At 39.5% G+C, this 18,729-nt stretch overlaps 1 protein-coding gene across 1 annotated transcript in view; it reads right to left on the bottom strand.

Annotated features, from left to right (window-relative positions):
- SYDE2 (synapse defective 1, Rho GTPase, homolog 2 (C. elegans)) overlaps positions 1-12,244 on the bottom strand; it is a 43,621-nt gene extending 31,377 nt beyond the window's left edge. The window contains exons 1-2 of the mRNA XM_011982122.1: positions 11,296-12,244; positions 740-1,432 (exon numbers count right to left, since the gene is read on the bottom strand). Coding sequence (XP_011837512.1) covers positions 740-1,432; positions 11,296-12,040 — 1,438 coding nt within the window. The 5' untranslated portion in view covers positions 12,041-12,244. The remainder of the gene's footprint in view (positions 1-739; positions 1,433-11,295) is intronic.
- Positions 12,245-18,729: the final 6,485 nt, after the last annotated feature.

Raw genomic sequence — 18,729 nt, 5'->3', positions numbered from 1 at the left:
TTGCTCATGAGGAAACTTAGGCATAACAAACACAAACTAATGACCACTGATACACTAAAAATAAAACTTTTCAGCTGCAGCCAGGCCAGGTGTAAATGAATGAATGAATGAATGAATGAAGCAAAATAAGACTTACTTTTTCTTCAACTCCCTATGATTTCTTGCTTCCAACTAATAGACAAGCAATTACTATCTCAAAGGATTGGCATATTAAAGCACACTGGACTATAAAGTCAAGTCTGTGGCCAGGCACAATGGTTCACGCTTATAATCCCAGCACTTTGGGAGGCCAAGGTGGGTGGATGGCTTGAGGTCAGGAGTTCTAGACCAGCCTGGTCAACAAAGCAAAACCCTGTCTCTACAAAAGAATACAAAAATTGTCTGGGCATGGTGGCAGGCACCTATAGTCCTAGCTACTCAGGAGGCTATGGTAGGAGGATCACCTGAGCCTGGACGTCAAGGCTGCGGTGTGCCATGATTGTGCCACTGTACTCTAGCCTGGGTGGCAGAGTGAGACCTTTTCTTAAAAAATAAAATAAAACAAAGATCAAGTCTGTGATAGTAATAATTAAACCAGCATGTACGTTAAAATGTTTATAAACCTTTTTGAGTTTTATTTTCATGAAAATATATTCACAAGAAAAAGTATAACAAACATCTTTTATATTTAGTTTTAGCTACTATCAAATAATTGAAAAATGGAAGAAGAAAGAAAAGACAGATATATGATCATTTTTACCTGCAAAAGATTTCAACATAGGACTGTCCTCTACCATTACACCTTCTTGTGTCTTGTGTCCTAGCCTTTGCTTGTACTGCTGCACAAATTCTGTGGAACGGGCAGGATCCATAGGATTCATTCCATTTGACCATGTGCTCTGAATATCACCTGTATGTTCGGAAGAGCACAGCGAGTCTTCAGTATGCTGCTCTGCTTTCATCAGGTCACTGCCAGACAACATGCTTAAATTGACAGCAGGGAGCTTCAGAACAGCAGAGTCAACCTCACCAAACCTCAAGGCACTTGACATACCAAGGTCATCATCCTCAGGAATGGGGTTGTACCATATTTCTCCTTCATCATCTGCATCATTTTCCTCATTGAAATCTAAAGCACAGTTTTTCGATAATGAAGAGTTTGTAGCGTTACATACCACATATGTACAGTACTCTTTAGATGATTTGAGGAAAGACTGTGATAGCTGATATTTAGGTAGAGACACAGGTGAGATGGATAAATGACTTTTATCTTGGCATTTCTTATTTTCTTCTTCCAGATTAAGAGATCTCAGAGTACTCTGATATAGCCAATTGCGTTTCTTTGAAACAGTGATGCTGTTAAGTGGCTTATGACCTCTGAATTCAATATTATCCTTCAGATCTTCAAGTTCTCTTCTCTTCATTGAAGACTCATAGGCATTTCCAAATAAATCTGTTGCAAAGATAGAATAGAAGGTAGAATACAATGTCTGGTATATCAGAAAGACACGTCACTTCAGCCCAGTTATTTAAAAAAATTTTTTTAAACAAAAAGTAACAACAATCACAGAGACTAAAATTGAACTAGAAAAAAATTGAATTTTACATATAAATATGATTTATATTATTTAGAAATCAAACTGCTAGTATAAGTGTCAAAGAATTCTAAGAAAAAGGATATACAAACTCGAAGACTGCCTTTTTAAAAACTACAGTGCTAACAAAGCCTTACCCTAAGTAAAACATACCTTATAAAAAGCTTATATAGAATGCTTTATACATAGCATACCTCTAATCAATATTTGAATACGTTTCCACTCATTATTACAAGGACCAGAAGTCCTTAAAAATATAATATTCCTCCTACCTTTTCACACAAAGATTAACTTTCAAACCTAACAAGAAAGTATGCCTTACTGACATTAAAATGTCAACATAACATTGGCTTCCTATCCATATAACACAATAGCACTTTATGTAGGGTTTAAGTTCTAAATATCTAGGGCAGAACTAAAAACAAAAATCCCTTCAGAAGGCCCCAGATTAGAAGCAGGCATGCTGTCTCACAATATGCACTACACAGCTATTATTTCTTTTGGCCAGGCACAAACTTAAGCAGCAGGGAAATAAGAATGAACAAAACAATCCCTTCCCTTAAGAAATTCACGGTCCAAGCCCTGCGCGATGGCTCATGCCTGTAATCCCAGCACTTTGGGAGGCCCAGGTGGGTGGATCACGAGGTCAGGAGTTTGAGACCAGCCTGACCAACGTAGTGAAACCCCGTTTCTATTAAAAATACGAAAATTAGCTGGTCATGGTGGCACGCGCCCGTAGTCCCAGCTACTCAGGAGGCTGAGGCAGGAGAATAGCTTGAACCCAGGAGGCGGAGGTTATGGTGAGCTGAGATCCCACTACTGCACTCCAGCCTGGGCAACAGAGTGAGACTCTGTCTCAAAAAAAAAAAGAAATTCATAGTCCAATGGGAGACCTCAAATGCTTAGATATATGCATATCTTAAGTAAGACTGTACAAATGTATACATAACATTAATTTCATATAAAGAGGAAAATATTTTGTGTTTCCAGAGTTGTAAAGCAGGCTTCAATGACAATCCATAAGCTAAGTGTATAACTATCATCAGAATAATAATTCACCATACATAATTAAAACCACATTTGTAAAAATCTAAGATCATCTCAGGTTTCTAAATTATGGAATTATACGGTCAACTCATCTTATTGGCACAGCAAGTAAAATATAATGGTCTAGGCCGGGCGCGGTGGCTCACACCTACAATCCCAGTACTTTGGGAGGCTGAGGTAGGCAGATCACAAAGTCAGGAGATCGAGACCATCCTGGCTAACACGGTGAAACCCCATTTCTACTTTAAAAATATAAAAATTAGCCAGGCGTGGTGACGGGCACCTGTAGTCCCAGCTACTTGGGAGGCTGAGGCAGGAGAATGGCGTGAACCCGGGAGGCCAAGCTTGCAGAGAGTTGAGATCGCGCCACTGCACTCTAGCCTGGGCAACACAGCGAGACTCCATCTCTTAAAAAAATTAAAAAATAAAAATAATAATGGTCTAAAAATAGAGTGATAAAACACACTAAGCTACAAGGAGCTTAATAACAACCAAAAAATCAGATTTACGTGTAATCAAGGTTTTCAATAACCTCCCTTCTAAAGAAATCTAAATGTCCAGCCTGGGCAACATGGCAAAATCTGAATGTCCAGCCTGGGCAACATGGCAAGACCCTATCTCTACAACAAATTTAAAAATTAGCCAGGTGTGGTGGCACACACCTGTCATCCTAGCTACTTTGCAGGCTAAGTTGGGAAGACTGCCTGAGCCCAGGAATGTGAGACTGCAGTGAGCTATGATTGTGCCACTGTGAGCTATGACTGTGCTCTAGCCTGGGCAACAGAGTGAGACCCTGTCTCTTAAAAAAAAAAAAAAATTAATTAATTTTTCTTTCAAAAAAATTCTAAACATGTACCCAAACAAGCAGATTTGTAATAAATAAATAAATAAATAAATAAATAAACAAATCTTAAACACAAATTGCAAGTCACATTCAATTCCAGATGCAGGAATTAGACTAGAAATCAGAAGGGAAAGAAGCTCCCATGAATACCTACTATGCCAGGCATTGATTTACTCCACAAATGAGTGACTATTATGCGGCAGGCATGAGAGATAAGCAGTAAGGAGGCCCCCAACCTCATTTAACCTCTAGAACAATCCTATGAAACATGTATGATTACCATCATCAGCCTCAAAGAATATGAGAAATATGGTCAAGTCGCTAGCCCAGGATTCAAATTTAAGCCTATCTAACCTTAAAACCCATGCTCCATTCACCATGCTACCCACAAACCACACCATGCTACCCATACCATGCTACCCACAAACAGTACAGAAGCAGGCAACCCTCTCTGAACATGGGGGTATTCATCTCAATTTATCTTATAAATTAAAGTGGTTGCTGGTAAGGACTAAGTGAAATAATGTTCAAAATACTTGAAAAACTATAAAGTTCTATTCAAAAACGTCAAATAACTTGTTCAAGAGCACCTTGTTGGTAAATGGAAAAGGCAGCACTCAAACTCATTCTGACTCCAAAGTTTGTGGTGATATACCTAGCCTACTATAAGGGAAATTCAAGAGTCTTTCTTTGGTTCTATCTCCATTACACTTAAAATTAACAACTGAAAAATCAAAACATACTCAGCAATCACTGGGCTTTCTGGGTTTTCAGTGATCACATGATTTTGCCAGGTGCACTGAAATCTAAATCTATTTCACATTTAAGTTCAAATCCAGTATTACTTAACAGTATTTCAGACCATCACAGGATATTATAGTTTGACCCAATTTAAATTTGAAGCAAACAGTATAAAATTACATTACTCATAATGGCTATGAGCCACATCTTATTTTATCTTTTTCTCAGACATCTCTTAGAAATTCCAAATTTTTATATAGCTAGACACATTCATTATTTTAAATCTTAGTGTAGTTTTCCGACGTACACTATAAATGAGTCTTTAAACGTGCTTCTACTACATTGCAAGGAACTGCAATGAGAAAAATAAAGCTACCAGTATCCCATATTTAAGCAAGTTGATACTTCCACTGATATAATCATTTAATGAAAGTATAATATTAAAAGGAATTATTTTTTTTACTGGATGGGGTCTCACTCTGTCACCCACGCTGGAGCACAGTGGCACTATTATGGCTTGCGGCAACCTCAACCTCCCAGGCTCAAGTGATCCTCCCACCTCAGCCACCCCAGAAGCTAGGACTACAGGCTTGCACCACCACAACTGACTAATTTTTTTTCTTTTGGTAGAGACAGGGTCTCCCTATGTTGCCTAGGCTTGTCTGGAACTCCCAGGCTCACGTGATCCTACTGCTTCCCCGCCTCCAAAGTGCTGGAATTATGGTGTGAGCCACCATGTCTAGCCACTATTTTCAATGAAATTATAAACCACAAAAGCTTGAATCCATTCACTCTGCTATTGCCGAATATTTTAAAATAAATGATGCTGAACTTTAAACTTATAGATAAATGGCACGTTATTACAATTTATGTTATGTATTATAAATATATAATATTACAAAGGCCAAATAAATTTATTAAACTGAATTAATCAACACATTATTCAAGATAATAAACTTTACTTGAGCAATTATTTATAAATTATTTAAAACATTTTTATCTCACTTAAATTAAATGGATCCATACAAATGTAAATTCATTATGGAAAGCTATTTGCAATCTTCCCTCCCATTTAATGCAACAATTAATGTTTAACCATATTAGCATAAATTTAGGAGTTTTAGCTTCATATATATGTAAAATATATATTATTTACAAATTATAAATTTTTTTGAAGAGACAGGGTCTCACTGTTGCCTATATATTATATATAAAATATATACAATATATAATAAAATATATTTTATATATAAAAATATAACATATACATTATATACACACACACACACACACACACACACACACACACATTGAAAGAAGGTCCAGCCAGGCGCGTGGCTCAAGCCTGTAATCCCAGCACTTTGGGAGGCCGAGATGGGCGGATCACGAGGTCAGGAGATCGAGACCATCCTGGCTAACATGGTGAAACCCCGTCTCTACTAAAAAATACAAAAAAAAAACTAGCCGGGCGAGGTGGCGGGCGCCTGTAGTCCCAGCTACTCGGGAGGCTGAGGCAGGAGAATGGCGTGAACCCAGGAGATGGAGCTTGCAGTGAGCTGAGATCCGGCCACTGCACTCCAGCCCGGGCGACAGAGCGAGACTCCGTCTCAAAAAAAAAAAAGAAAGAAGGTCCAAGTAAAAATATAAAAATAAGTATGCAAAGTTACAAGGCAAAAAAGTCCTTAGTCTCTTGCAACTATGCATGTTATGAGATAATTTTCAGATTCTAATTAAAGTTATTTTACTTTGAATCTGTAAGAGAAAACAGAAGTGGCAATTAAAAGTTTTTCACTCAGAAAAATATTCCACACAGTGGTGAACTACCCAAGTCAAATCTGTTTTCTCAACTATTATTTCATAATAAATCTAGATTACTTACTATTACTGAACATTTAACTAGTGCGCCCAGCTCAAATGCATCAGCAAATTTTCCAATAAATTGTATATTTCAACCCTCACTGAAAATGTGTAGTACTGGCCAGGCACGGTGGCTCATGCCTGTAATCCCAGTACCTTGGGAGGCCTAGACGGGCGGATCACGAGGTCAGGATATCGAGACCATCCTGGCTAACACCGTGAAACCCTGTCTCTACTAAAAATACAAAAAATTAGCCGGGCATGGTGATGGGCGCCTGTAGTCCCAGCCACTCGGGAGGCTGAGGCAGGAGAATGGTGTGAACCCGAGAGGGGGAGCTTGCAGTGAGCCAAGATCACACCACTGCACGCCAGCCTGGGTGACAGAGCTACACTCCATCTAAAAAAAAAAAAAAAAAATTTTTTAAATGATGAAAGATGTCTCTCTAGGTACTAGATCTCTCTAGTACCTAGAGAGACATCTTTCATCATTTTAAAAATTCTGCAGACATAAACTCCTGCTTTTCCTTACCTCTTTTTAAAAATCCCAAATAAAAGTATCTTATGAACACTGTATTAGATGTTTTAATCTATGTTTTAAAAGCATTAAACATTTTAATATTTATTAAAATCCTGTTTCTAAATGAGTACAAGTATCCCCTGCTTACAAACTTGGCAGTCCAAATGAAATTACTAGAATAAACTTAAGTCTTAAGTTTCTGTGTGTGTTTATGTGTGTGTGTATCTTTATCTTTCCTAGACAAATCTAAAGGGGGAGAGGGATAGAATGAAAAGGAAAGAAACACCTTTTTTCTTTTATTTTTCTTCCCTTGTGACTAGCAATAAAAACCCTAAAGAAAAAAAAAAAAAGCTGTGTGTTAGCTTTTGAGAGGGGAAAGTAGAGAAGAAAACTCTGAGACTGTTTTCAGTTCCACAAAAGTAACAGGGAGCAGCAAGAGAAAGAAGCACAAAAGATGAGCAGAATAAATAAATACCCCAAAAAGGTGTCCTCTAGCTCTATTCCCAGTGCTCCTAAGGCAGTACTCCTCAACTTCGATCTTTTCACTCTCCATCTAGAATCCTAATGATCTGAGGCAAAGCAGCATTCTCACAAAGCCTGGTTGCCTTCCCCTTGATAATAAGTAAGTACCAGGTACAGTACCAAATGGATTATCTTTTTTCATCCTCACAGCAACCTGAGGACTGAGACTACACAAGGTTGAGTAACTTATCCAAGGTCACAAGTCTGGTAAGTGGTAGAGTCTGACCAGAAACCGAGAATCTCTATTCTGTTAACCATTGTACTATATGGCCTCCTCTCCTGCAGATTCCAAAATCTCACTAATATTTGTTAGTGCAAGATGAGACCAATATGGAGGGAACTGCTCAAATTTGTAATATATAAGTAGTAAGTACATTAATTCATATACATAAAACTGAAGCAAAAAGAGCCCAACTGCTTTGCTCTAATAGAGGTAGTTTAAGTACCAAGTATCAGAATAAGGTAGAATTTTTTTAAAAAAAAACTTCAGGGATGTGAGAGCTCTAGAAGCTTACTATTCAAAAGTATGGTCCACCAGAAAGCAGCATCTACACTGGAAGCAGAATCTCAGCCACCCTACACCTATAGAATCTGCATTTCAACAAAATTTCCAGGGAATTCATATGGACACTAAGTTTGAAAAGCACTGCTCTAAAACAGTGAACCACATTTTTGAGTGGCAAAGGTCTAGCAAACAGCCTTCTTAAAAAAATAAACACAACATTTCTTGGGAGCCACTGGTCTAGAAATGTAGGACTTTCAAATCAACACACCACTATTTTCTGCTGAATTTGTAATTCTCAAAGTTTTCCAGCCACCAGCAACTCCAATGTTCCATGGCACTCTTCCAGAAAAAAGGAAAGAAAAAAAAAAAAAAGCAACTGCACTTGCTTTCTAGCACCACAACAGCAGAATCTCTCAGGCAGAGATTTAAAACTAGAAGACTGAAAAAAAACTATATACCTATTGCTACCCATCTTGAAGTGGGCCAATACAGAAAAAAGTTGTTGGAAAAACTCATAAAGATTATGTAATTCATAAAGATAAAAAAATCAGAGTTTACAAATACTTGAGAAAAGTAGGTGAGAATCAAGTCATAGTGTCAACTTCACTTTAAGATGGTTAAAGATCATACCAAACTAATTAATACTACCTTAAAATAATTGTCTAAAAATTTTAGACAAAATACTAAGTTATACAGTCAAGTTTTTTCTTTCACAGACCATGTAGCAGGAAAAGTGGAGTCAAAGTAGGCTAATTATTTTTTAAAGCAATAAAAGGTGCTTTTGAATTTGTTTCTGAAAACGATATGCTAATTAAAACTTATTTATAAAGATTTATAATGATGTATAGTTGGCAAACACATTAAGATTCCTTTGTAATTTTAAGGCTTGCAGAAACTTGACAATTTTTACTATGTGTAATGACTTTAGATTTCTTAAATCATCATCTCAATTAAGAACAAATCGGCCAATCTGTGAACACTACATACTTAACTGCATCAAATCATTTGGCATTATAATACTATCAAAAGTTCTTAGTAGGAGCCAGAAATCAAAATAGAAAATCATTTGTGTTTCCATTTGTCATATAGTCTCAAAAATTTTCACAATACCTATATAGATTAAGTATCTCCATTTCACTGAATAATTATTCGGTATTACAAATTCTAAATATAATTTTATTTTGACAGAAAATATCTTATGAATAATATTGTACAGAAAAATGTGCTATAAACCATTTCGAATATTTAACATCTTTACATAAACAAGAATGTACTGGTTCATCTAGACCGCTCCAAGTAAGTTTTGCAGAAAACGTGATTTAAAAGTAGAAGTCAAGTAACATCAATTTGAAATAAGTAAATATTTAAAGGTAAAAGTTTAAAATGGATACAGCAATTACTTTTTAAAATATCCTTAAACCTAGCCTAAGAGTCTCCCATCTTCTTTGCAACTTTGAGGAAGTTACTTACCCCTTATGCCTTGTTGAAATTCACCCATATCCTCAATCCAAGCAATTTAATAGAATTAATTGGATCAGACCTTTAAAGAACTCTCGAGTCTCTGATCTTATATAAATAGGGGCTTTTTTCAAACTCATGACACCTTGAGTTTGAATCCACATAGTAGTCTGAATCCATATACAGGTACCAATTGAGTGATCTTGGGCAAACTGCGTAACCTCTCTGTTCTTTTTCTTGTTGTTGTTATTAAATGACAGCATATCTCCATTTTGGGGCTATAAAAATTATATGAGAACCACCTAATGTATCCAGAATGGTCTTAATAAGACCAACTACACTTTATGAAAAATAATTTTTTAAAAAGCTCTCCAAATCTATACTAGATATGTAAACACTGCACAAATTATTTTCATCTCTCCTGAAAGATGAATTAGTGATTTAAAAGGAAGGAACATCTGAGAGTTGTTTAAACCAGAGATTATGGTAGCTTTGGCTTAGATTTCTCATGAAATATCTAAAATACTATCATATAATTCTGTTTCATTTTAATTTCTAAGCAGTTTCATTTAGTTGCTTAATGCAAAAATCAAATTCATTCTTAAAGGAACTATATTTATTACTTTAAAAATCCTTGAATGTTTACTACTGAGGGCATTAAAAGCCATCACATGGTAAATGTTTTAGTACTGCAACAAAAGGGTGCAAAATATTTGACTCTTTTTTGTTATGGATGAAATTCAACTATAGTACCAAGAGTTAAAACTAAGGCAAAGACGAGGAGGTAAAAATATTGTGGCAATAAAATATAATAAATGATTACAAATTACTTTACCCCTGGAAATGCATGTTGAATATGAACTTAGTATAAAGTACACCTCTCTTAAAGAATTTATATTCTACTATCCTTTTGTTCAAGTGAAATGGAATATTTAACCTTGAGAATAAAATTTGACAGGTATGTATTAGCGCTGTATAGACAGGAAAAAACTTTGCAAGTTGGCACACACTTTGAATGAATCATTTGATTTGTCTTCATTGTTTGATAAGAAGTTTTGTGAACTTTGTTTCTCCCCACTGTTGTGTGTTTATTGGTTAAACAAAGTTAATGTGTATAAATCCAGTCCTGTATGATTTGTAATTACTAACAGAGAAACAGCCAAGTACTGTGAATACCTTTTACATTTCAGGATTTAAGGTTTTCAAAATTATTCCTGACTTATAAGTCTTTATGCTCACTAAAAATTTTTATATATAAGAGTATTCAAAAGACCATGTTGTTTTGGCTCACTTTGAAGATATTATACTCCTTTCAGGAAAGATATTTTGATATTTACAACATAATTCACAGGTTTCTAGCATTGATAACCTAAACCTTCAGTGATAGTTAAAAATCATGCACATACAAAATAGGGAGCATAATCCTATTATAAGGATCAATATACTTTTTAAAAAACTAATTTACTTCTCATATAAATAGATTTTAAGTTTGTAAATGACTGCTTTTAAAACAAAAAAAAGTACCTGAGGGACATTTTTCTTTTGATGAAAATGTTAGTGTCCTTGATTTTTCACAATAAAAAGATTACTTACTTTGTTGAGGTTTCTTTGGTGAAGGTAGGCAGGTGGAGAGATGGTGTATGTGAAATACTACCTGACTAAAAAATTCTACTTATGGTAGGTTTTTTTTGTTTGATTTGTTTGGGGTTTTGGTTGTGTGTATGTATGCATGTGTGTGCGTGCCTGGGACAGACAAAAAAAAAAGTTGTAATGAGTAAAATGACAGTTCATGAAGCCTATAAAATCTACCTTGAATCAAATTCAAATTCACAAACTCCACAAAAGTCTATGGATTTGCCTAGAGCTACAAAGAATAAAAAATCACGACAGTACCTTCCATCTGTAAACCTACTAAAAGTGTGTTAAACTTAACCTTTACTCATTCACGTAATACTTAGGGAATAGGCACACTGGTTTTTCGAGAAGAAACACAACCCCAATTCTTCATGCCACTGTCTGATTAAAAAACAAAACAAAAAGCAAAACGAGTAAATGCATTATATTAAGTAACCTCGAAATTACTTTAAGCTGCCACTTACATGACACTTACTTTGGCCCGGTAACGTACCTGTCTGCAAAAACATACCTTTTTCTTGGCTTTTAAGACAGAAGCCCAGTCGATAAACAGTAAAGCTCGCGGTGCTAGCTATTTGATCGCAAAGTATCCTACCTGTCAGCGTAATTCTTTGGTCTGGGGGCACCGACAGGACACTGTTTTCACGCACTTTCAAAGCGCCCACATTTGGGGAGGCTGCCTGCGTTCCTGTGACTTTGGGGGCCGTCCCACGGGCACGACCCTTCATTCCCAGGGACAGCAGACGCCCTTTGTACATCCACTTCTGCAGCTTCTTGACTGTCACTGCAGGCGGCTTGAGGAAGGAGGGGCCTTCCCGGCGGTCTCCTTTGCCGCTGCGTATCACAGAGGACCCCGCTGGATCCCTGAAAGGGCTTCCCGAGGAGCAGCCGTGGTCCTTGGAGCCTGGAGGCTGGAGGCCGGTGGGTGCAGCCGCCCGGGCGCGGTCCCCACTCCAGCCGTCCATCCTGCCTCCACGTGGCGGGGGCTCGTCCCAGTCCCCGTGCCCGCCGCACCTGATCCAGCTGTCGCTCGGCCACCGCTGGAAGGGAAGCGGCTTGGCACTCACCCGGAGGCTCTCGAGGCTTCTGCTGCAGGACAGCCGCATCCGAGGAGTCCGCAGCTGGCCTCCCCCCGACTCCCTCTGAGGCGACCGGGGCGGGGACACCTGCTGCCGAGGCCGTCCGCCGCCTCTCCGCTCCCCGTCTCGGGGACAGGCTCGGCGGTCCGCAGCGCCGCGGGAAGGCGGCTGGCCCGGAGCCCGGGCTCCCGCGGGGAAGCCGTGATCCGCCAAGCCCCCGCCGCCCCGCCGCGCTCCCGAGTCAGGGGGCAGGTCGTGCATGGCCTGGATCAGCAGATAATAGGCCTCTCGCAACTGGGTCCGCAGCCTGCCTGTCTCCAGGCGGCCGCCCTCCGCCCCCAGGGAGGAGCTCGCCGCTGGGGGAGGCGGGGGACGCCGTTCCGCCTCCGCCCCCTCAGGCTCGGGCGCAGGCTGCCAGCCGCCGGGCAGGTTTTCGTAGTAGTCGGCGTCGTAGTCGTCTTCGTCCTCGTCCACTTCCTCCTCCTCTCCGCTGCCCTCGGAGCCCTCGGGGGCGTGCAGAGAGGCATGGCTCCAGGGGGCGGCCTCCTGCCCGCAGCGCGGTCGAGGCCCGAGGGCCCCCGACTGCTCCGGGTGCCCTCCGGGGACCCGCGCGCCGGGACCCCACGCCGCAGGTGACGGCGGGGGCTGCTGTAGGCTTGGCCCGGCTCCCCCGGCGTGCTCACGTTGGGGGGTGTCTGCGGCACCCCAGGCGTCTCCTGCGGCTGCCGAAGAGGCCGCCACCGCAGCTGCCGCTGCTGCCCGGAGCCCTAGCCCCCCGGCGCCGCGGGGACCCCGCCTTCCCCGGAGCCTGGACAGCGTCCTCCTCAGAGGGTCCGCCATCTCCTCTGCCTTAGCCGCGAGGCTCACCCCAGCCGTGGGGAGAGGTCGGAGACCCGCTGCGGAGAAAACCGCGCTCGCGGAGGCGGAGGCGGCGGCGGCTCCCCATGACCGGCGCTGGCCCTCGCCGGCTCCTCACATACTTGGCATAACTCTGCCGCGGGAAGGCGTGGGGGAGGGCTGTGGAGCCGCAACGCGCATGCCCCGGAGCCCCGGGCCGCGACGGGACGCGCGGGCCAGGGGCCGCAGAGGTGGGTTCCCGGGGTGGGCGAGTGGTGCAGGTGGAGGCTGAGGTCGCAAGCCGGGAGGTGGGTAGTAGGTCGGCTGAAGCTGACCGACGGAAGCAGGGGTGGGCGCACAGAGCGCGAAGGGTGCGGAGAGAGTTGAGGCAGAGGAAAGAAGAACGAGCGGGAACATGAGTCTGGGCTGGTGCCTGCAAAGTTTTGGTTAGGGAGCCGGAGAAAGGGAAAGTGTCCTCCTGGCTGTCACCCCAGCACCTTCACCGCCACCGCTGCACGAGGTGTGTCTTAGGCATAGCAAGTCCTAGCTTGAGAGAAAACAAAGATTGTTTTGACGGACAAAGTATGAGTGCAGGTGTATCTCGGTGTGTGTGTTCTAGAAATGTATCAATCATTTTAATTGCCCAGAGAGGTAGCTATTTAAAAGAAATTTGCAGCGATTCCTTTTCTATGAGAGTCCTTTTATTAAAGCAAAACCCACCCACCGATGTCGCTTTTAAATCTGTTTTTCCTTATTTCTTTCAATTAATGCATACTAACAAAATTAATTCTTACATCAGCCAAAACTTGTAAAATGAAGCCACGAACATAATGTCCCCCATCACCCTACCTACAAGACTATCAGGTTTGCAGCTTTCTGATATAAAAAAGCTAACACTTCATTTTAATTTAAATAGTGAGTTGAGAAGCAATTGAATTGAAATTGAGACACAGTGTAATCTGGAAATACCAGCCGTCTCCCAAAAACATTAAATTCCAGGTTCTGGGTAGCAGTTGCAAACTAAAGTACCCCTCATTGCCAGAGATTAATTGATTCAGTGATTGACAAGAATCAGTCGTGCTATCATCCCTGATTTGAGTTACTTTTTTTAGTGTTCATATAGTAGAAAGGGCCTTTTTCTGAGTTACAAATGTACTAACACCTAGCACAGTACCTGCACTTAGTAGATACTCAAATACTTAAGAAAAATTTGTTGAAGAAATAAATGCTTGCATTACTGAATAAAATGAAGTAATTTTGCCTTAATTTACCTTATTTCCAGCTGCAGTATATTTTCCTATGTCAGTTTTGTTGTCCAATGGCTCCAATCTCTGAATGTGCTTTGACTATACTACTTTTATTTGTACCTGGTCTCTGCTTCCTGGAATAATTGTATCTGCATCTGAGATTTGCAGATAAGAGAGAAGATTTGCAGAAATCTTACCCACTCTATAAAACTCTGCTCTAGGCCAGATGGGGTGGCTCATGCCTGTAATCTTAGCACTTTGAGAGGCCGAGATGGGCAGATTGCTTGAGCCCAGGAGTTCAAGACCAGTCTGGACAACATGGCACAACCTGGTCTCTATGAGAAATGAAAACAAAAACAAAATAAACAAAAAAAAGGGCCAGATGTGGTGGTGTGCACCTCTGGTCCTAGCTACTCTAGAGGCCGCGGTGGGAGGATCGCTTGAACCTGTGAGGTTGAAGCTGTAGTGAACCGAGATCACGCCCCTTCATTCCAGCCTGGATGACTGAGGGAGACTCTGTCTCAAAAAAATAAAAATAAAATAATAAAACTTGGCTCAGCCACATTCTTTATGAAGTCATCTCGGATCTCCAGACAGGAACTCAAGTTCTTCTAAACTTCAATAGTACTTTACTCCCACCCACTCATAGTATAGTTACTATTTTTTGTTTTATACAATTTGTATACATGCTCTTTCTCCTTCACAAGAAAATTCATAAACTCCCTAAGGGCAGAAACTGTTTATAATTGACTTTTATATTCTTTACAGGAGTATAAATTTAGCATCTTACATATTGTACATGATGAATAAACATTTTTGAATTAGTATCAATTTTAATTTAGAACAAGTGGCTTTAGTTCCAGTCTATTGCCTAACTCTCCACTAGACCATGCTATATTAGTGTTGTTTTAAAATTCTTTCTGCGATGAGTAAGAGACACAGTTTGTTAAATAATCTTAATTCGTATCTAAGAAAATGCAATGAAATGTGATGAAATGTTACACTATAATTTGCATATATTGATATTTATAGTTCTACAATCTTTTCATTCCATGGGCCCCAGGCTATTTAATGAGTAGTCAGAGCATAAAACTATGTCCCAGTGAAATATTCCCACAGGAAATGACCGATAGCAAAGTTGCCAATAATGGTTCTCTAAACACAATTTGATCTCTATCTCAGAAATTGTTTCCATTCCAACTCTGTTGCAAAATCTTTTTATTCTTTGTAGTTAACATAGTTGTTAAGAACACTATTCGCTGCATATATATCTATATGCAGATAGATATATATGAGTAGAAAAATATAACCTTGAAGATCTAGATTGAACTTCATACTGAATTCAGTTTATCCACTTGTTCAGGAGTTATAAAACATTGGTTATTGGCCAATATAAAATACTGTGCATTGTTCTAGGCGTTACTCAGAACTAAGTTTGATGCAGCATACCACAACTGAACTTAATGCTACTTTAAAGTTGAGAATGTTCTAACACATGAATTCACAATTTTAATCATATTTTGCGTCACAACAGAAATTAATAAGGCAGTCATGGCCATGTGACACTATTTAAAGACCTTAATAATGTAAATTCCACTTTTCTGTATGTGCATTACACATCAATAAAAAGTTGGTAAAAATGTAATTCTAAAGAGACAGTGCCCACAAAACTTATATTATGCCTAATATAATTAAGGTAATGACAAGATATGAACATAAACTATACTTTGTAAAATCTTTTTTAACAATTTGTATACTGTTCCCCTACTTATCTCAATTTTCATATCTTTCTAATTCATAGATTCCCATGAAAATTAGGGGATGGGAATCATTTTTCAGTGTTTATGTTTGTTTCTTAGTGACTTGGAAATCATTTTGATGCCCCATGAATTAACAACTATGTGTTGGCACTGTCACAAAAGATACAACAACTATGAGATAACAGGGCTCCAGTAAGGCAGGGATCTAAACTAAGGATGGAGTAGCACTGACTCAATCTGGGAGAAGGGGGAAAAAAGCAGGGCAAGTTGAGGCAGAGGGCTAGATTTAACAGTAATGGAAGGGAAGTGTTTAGTTGTGTTATGGTTGTTTTCTAGTCAATTTAGAGTGCATATCTGTCTCACTGATGTTCAGTCTTCCATTATACTCTTAGCAGAACCAAAGGCAAATTTAGCTCTACCATTTGTCTAGTACTCTCTCCCTAAACTGCCTTAAAGGGATGCCCTGGAGTAGACCTCCCTGGTCTGCCATGCAACTCCATTAGTATGAAGTAAAATGTACTTCAGTCTAAAGCTGACCACACTAACACTGCACTGAGAATCAAGGATGACATGTTCTCAGTACAGCAATTTTTACTGTTTCATAATAATATCTGGCAGTTTGCAATATTGCTTAACCCATCCCCACCCCAACCAAAGTAATAAAAAAGATAGGCTGGGTCTGGTGACTCATGCCTGTAATCCCAGCTCTTTGGGAGGCTAAAGTGGGTGGATCACTTGAAGCTGGGAGTTCGAGACCAGCCTGGCCAGCATAGAAACCGTATCTCTACTAAAATTACAAAAATTAGCTGGGCGTGATGGCTCACACCTGTAACCCCAGCTACTTAGGAGGGCGAGTCACGAGATTCACTTGAGCCCAGGAGGTAGAGGTTGCAGTGAGCCAAGATGGTGCCACTGCACTGCAGCCTGGGTGACAGAACAACACTGCCTCAAAATGCAAAGAAAAACAAAGTTGTAAAAAAGAGACTTTTGCTTTTGCTAAATGCACATGTATTTCTGATGTTTTAGAAATATATGCTTTAGAATAGTCACTGATATTTCAGAATCTCTTATTATATTAATATATTTGGGATTATAGAGTAACTTGCCCAAGCTCACCATAGCAAGTAAAGAAGAATTCAAATCCCATCTGTCTGATTCCATAGACACTACACTCCTGTGTTATTTCTTTGAATAGAAAAAGAGACTAGACAGTTGATGTAATAATCCTTGCACTGGCTTGAACCTTTGTTTTTATAAATTATTTAGTTGGTCACCTTTCAGAAAAGAGTTTAATAGTTTATGAGCTTTTGTGAAATGCATCTGAACATTGGGAAGCTGCTTGTTAAACATTTTAATGCTTCTTAGTACAGTCCAACTCAAGGGTGTTAGAACTAAATCCTTTATTTCCATTCAATGATAAATCTATTCATATTACACCACAGTGCAAAAGTGCATTCTGAAATGTACTTTGGTTTTAAACATAGGACAAGCTTTAAATACATTAAAGACAAAATATGCACTCAGATAAGCCTGTTTCCAAAGTAAATAGGCAGTGAGAAAAGGGAAAGTGTAGGCTGCCCTTTCCTAAATCACATCATTGAACTTCAGGGTAACAAATTAGTTCATGAAGGGAACTTGCTCTGTTTCAAAGTTGTCAATCTAATAAATGAAGAAAAATTGATACAAGGTTGCCATTTTGAAATAATGGATCTAGGCAAAAATCACCAGTGGCTTCTAACATCACAGAGACAGACAACCTGACCTGTAGCCTCTGATCAAGTATACACCACCACCTATGATTTTATTCATGTTAGAGTTCTTAGAAAAATAAAACCTGTGTCTGACCAGTCTCAAGATTTGATTACCAATTTCCAGGAATTATAGAAAACAAAGAAGCATGTTAAATAACACTATGGGGATGCAATCAACAAAACCCAGACTGTGGGAAGCTATAGGACAAAGGCCGCAGTTTCTTCAACATATTAACCAATTGTAGTGAATGGACTTTATTTGGAGTCTGATCTGAACAAACATCTGTTTGAAAAAAACAGGAAGATTTGAACTCAATATTTGATGATATTGAAGAATTATTGTAATTTTAGATGCGATTTTTTTGACAAATAGCACTTTATCTTTTAGAGGTAAATATTGAAATATGGATGACAAGATATAAAGCCAGGGATTTTTTTCAAAGTAATTGCAGAGGAAGGAGACTGAGGATGTGGAAGAATGAGGGTGAGTTTTGGGCTGGTAAGTATTGAAATTGGGTGATGGCTACATGGGGGATTGTTTCTGTACATGTTTGAAATTTTCCAGAATATATTTTTAAAATCTTAACATGAATCAGACTTTTATAATAGATCCTGGCAACTGTTTAAAGCAACACAACTTTGAGGGCAGCCAAATGCAGAGATGGTAAGAGAATGTTGAAATCTAGGTCCAAGAACTATAATTCCAATCCAGACCTGAGGTGGTATAATGGAAATGACTGGAAATCAGACAGAACTAGTTTAAATCCTAACTTTATCAGTCATATACACCAAAACCACTGATCAGGGAAATGAACTCTTGCTCATCTTTGCTAATTCCAGACCATGATTCCCCTTTTCTAAAAGTCTGCAGCTCTTTTGAAATACATGACATTAAACGATACTACTGCTTTTTGCTGTTTATAGTCATCTGCTTTTTGTAGTTATCCACGAACTTCCCTCCATTCATTCTAGTGTCTCCCTCATTATTTCCTTTTCTTCACCATTTTTCTTGTCATCCTCTTGGTGATTTCATTATTCACAAAAGGGTCCATCCAGTACCCTGGTCTCTTATTTTCTTAAGTTTCTCTTCTCTAATAATCTTAACCTCCACCCACCTCAGCCACACGGTCCTAGAGTCTTACTTTAGACTTTGTCATAACCAATAACTACAAACTCTCAAAATATCACTTCCTATTTTCCAGCTCCCTCCCTCTGGCAGTCAGACTCCATTAACTCCATCCCACTAACCTACAGTCTTTATCATTCCCCTTCTGTCCTTTCCTCCCTGCTTTCTCTGTTGAGATTGCATGGTCCTTGTGGAATCACTCCCTTGCATATTATCACCATGCTCTGTT

Source organism: Mandrillus leucophaeus, unplaced genomic scaffold (assembly GCF_000951045.1).
Source record: "Mandrillus leucophaeus isolate KB7577 unplaced genomic scaffold, Mleu.le_1.0 Scaffold235, whole genome shotgun sequence".
NCBI lineage: Eukaryota > Metazoa > Chordata > Mammalia > Primates > Cercopithecidae > Mandrillus > Mandrillus leucophaeus.
This window is presented reverse-complemented; position numbering and strand designations above follow the sequence as displayed.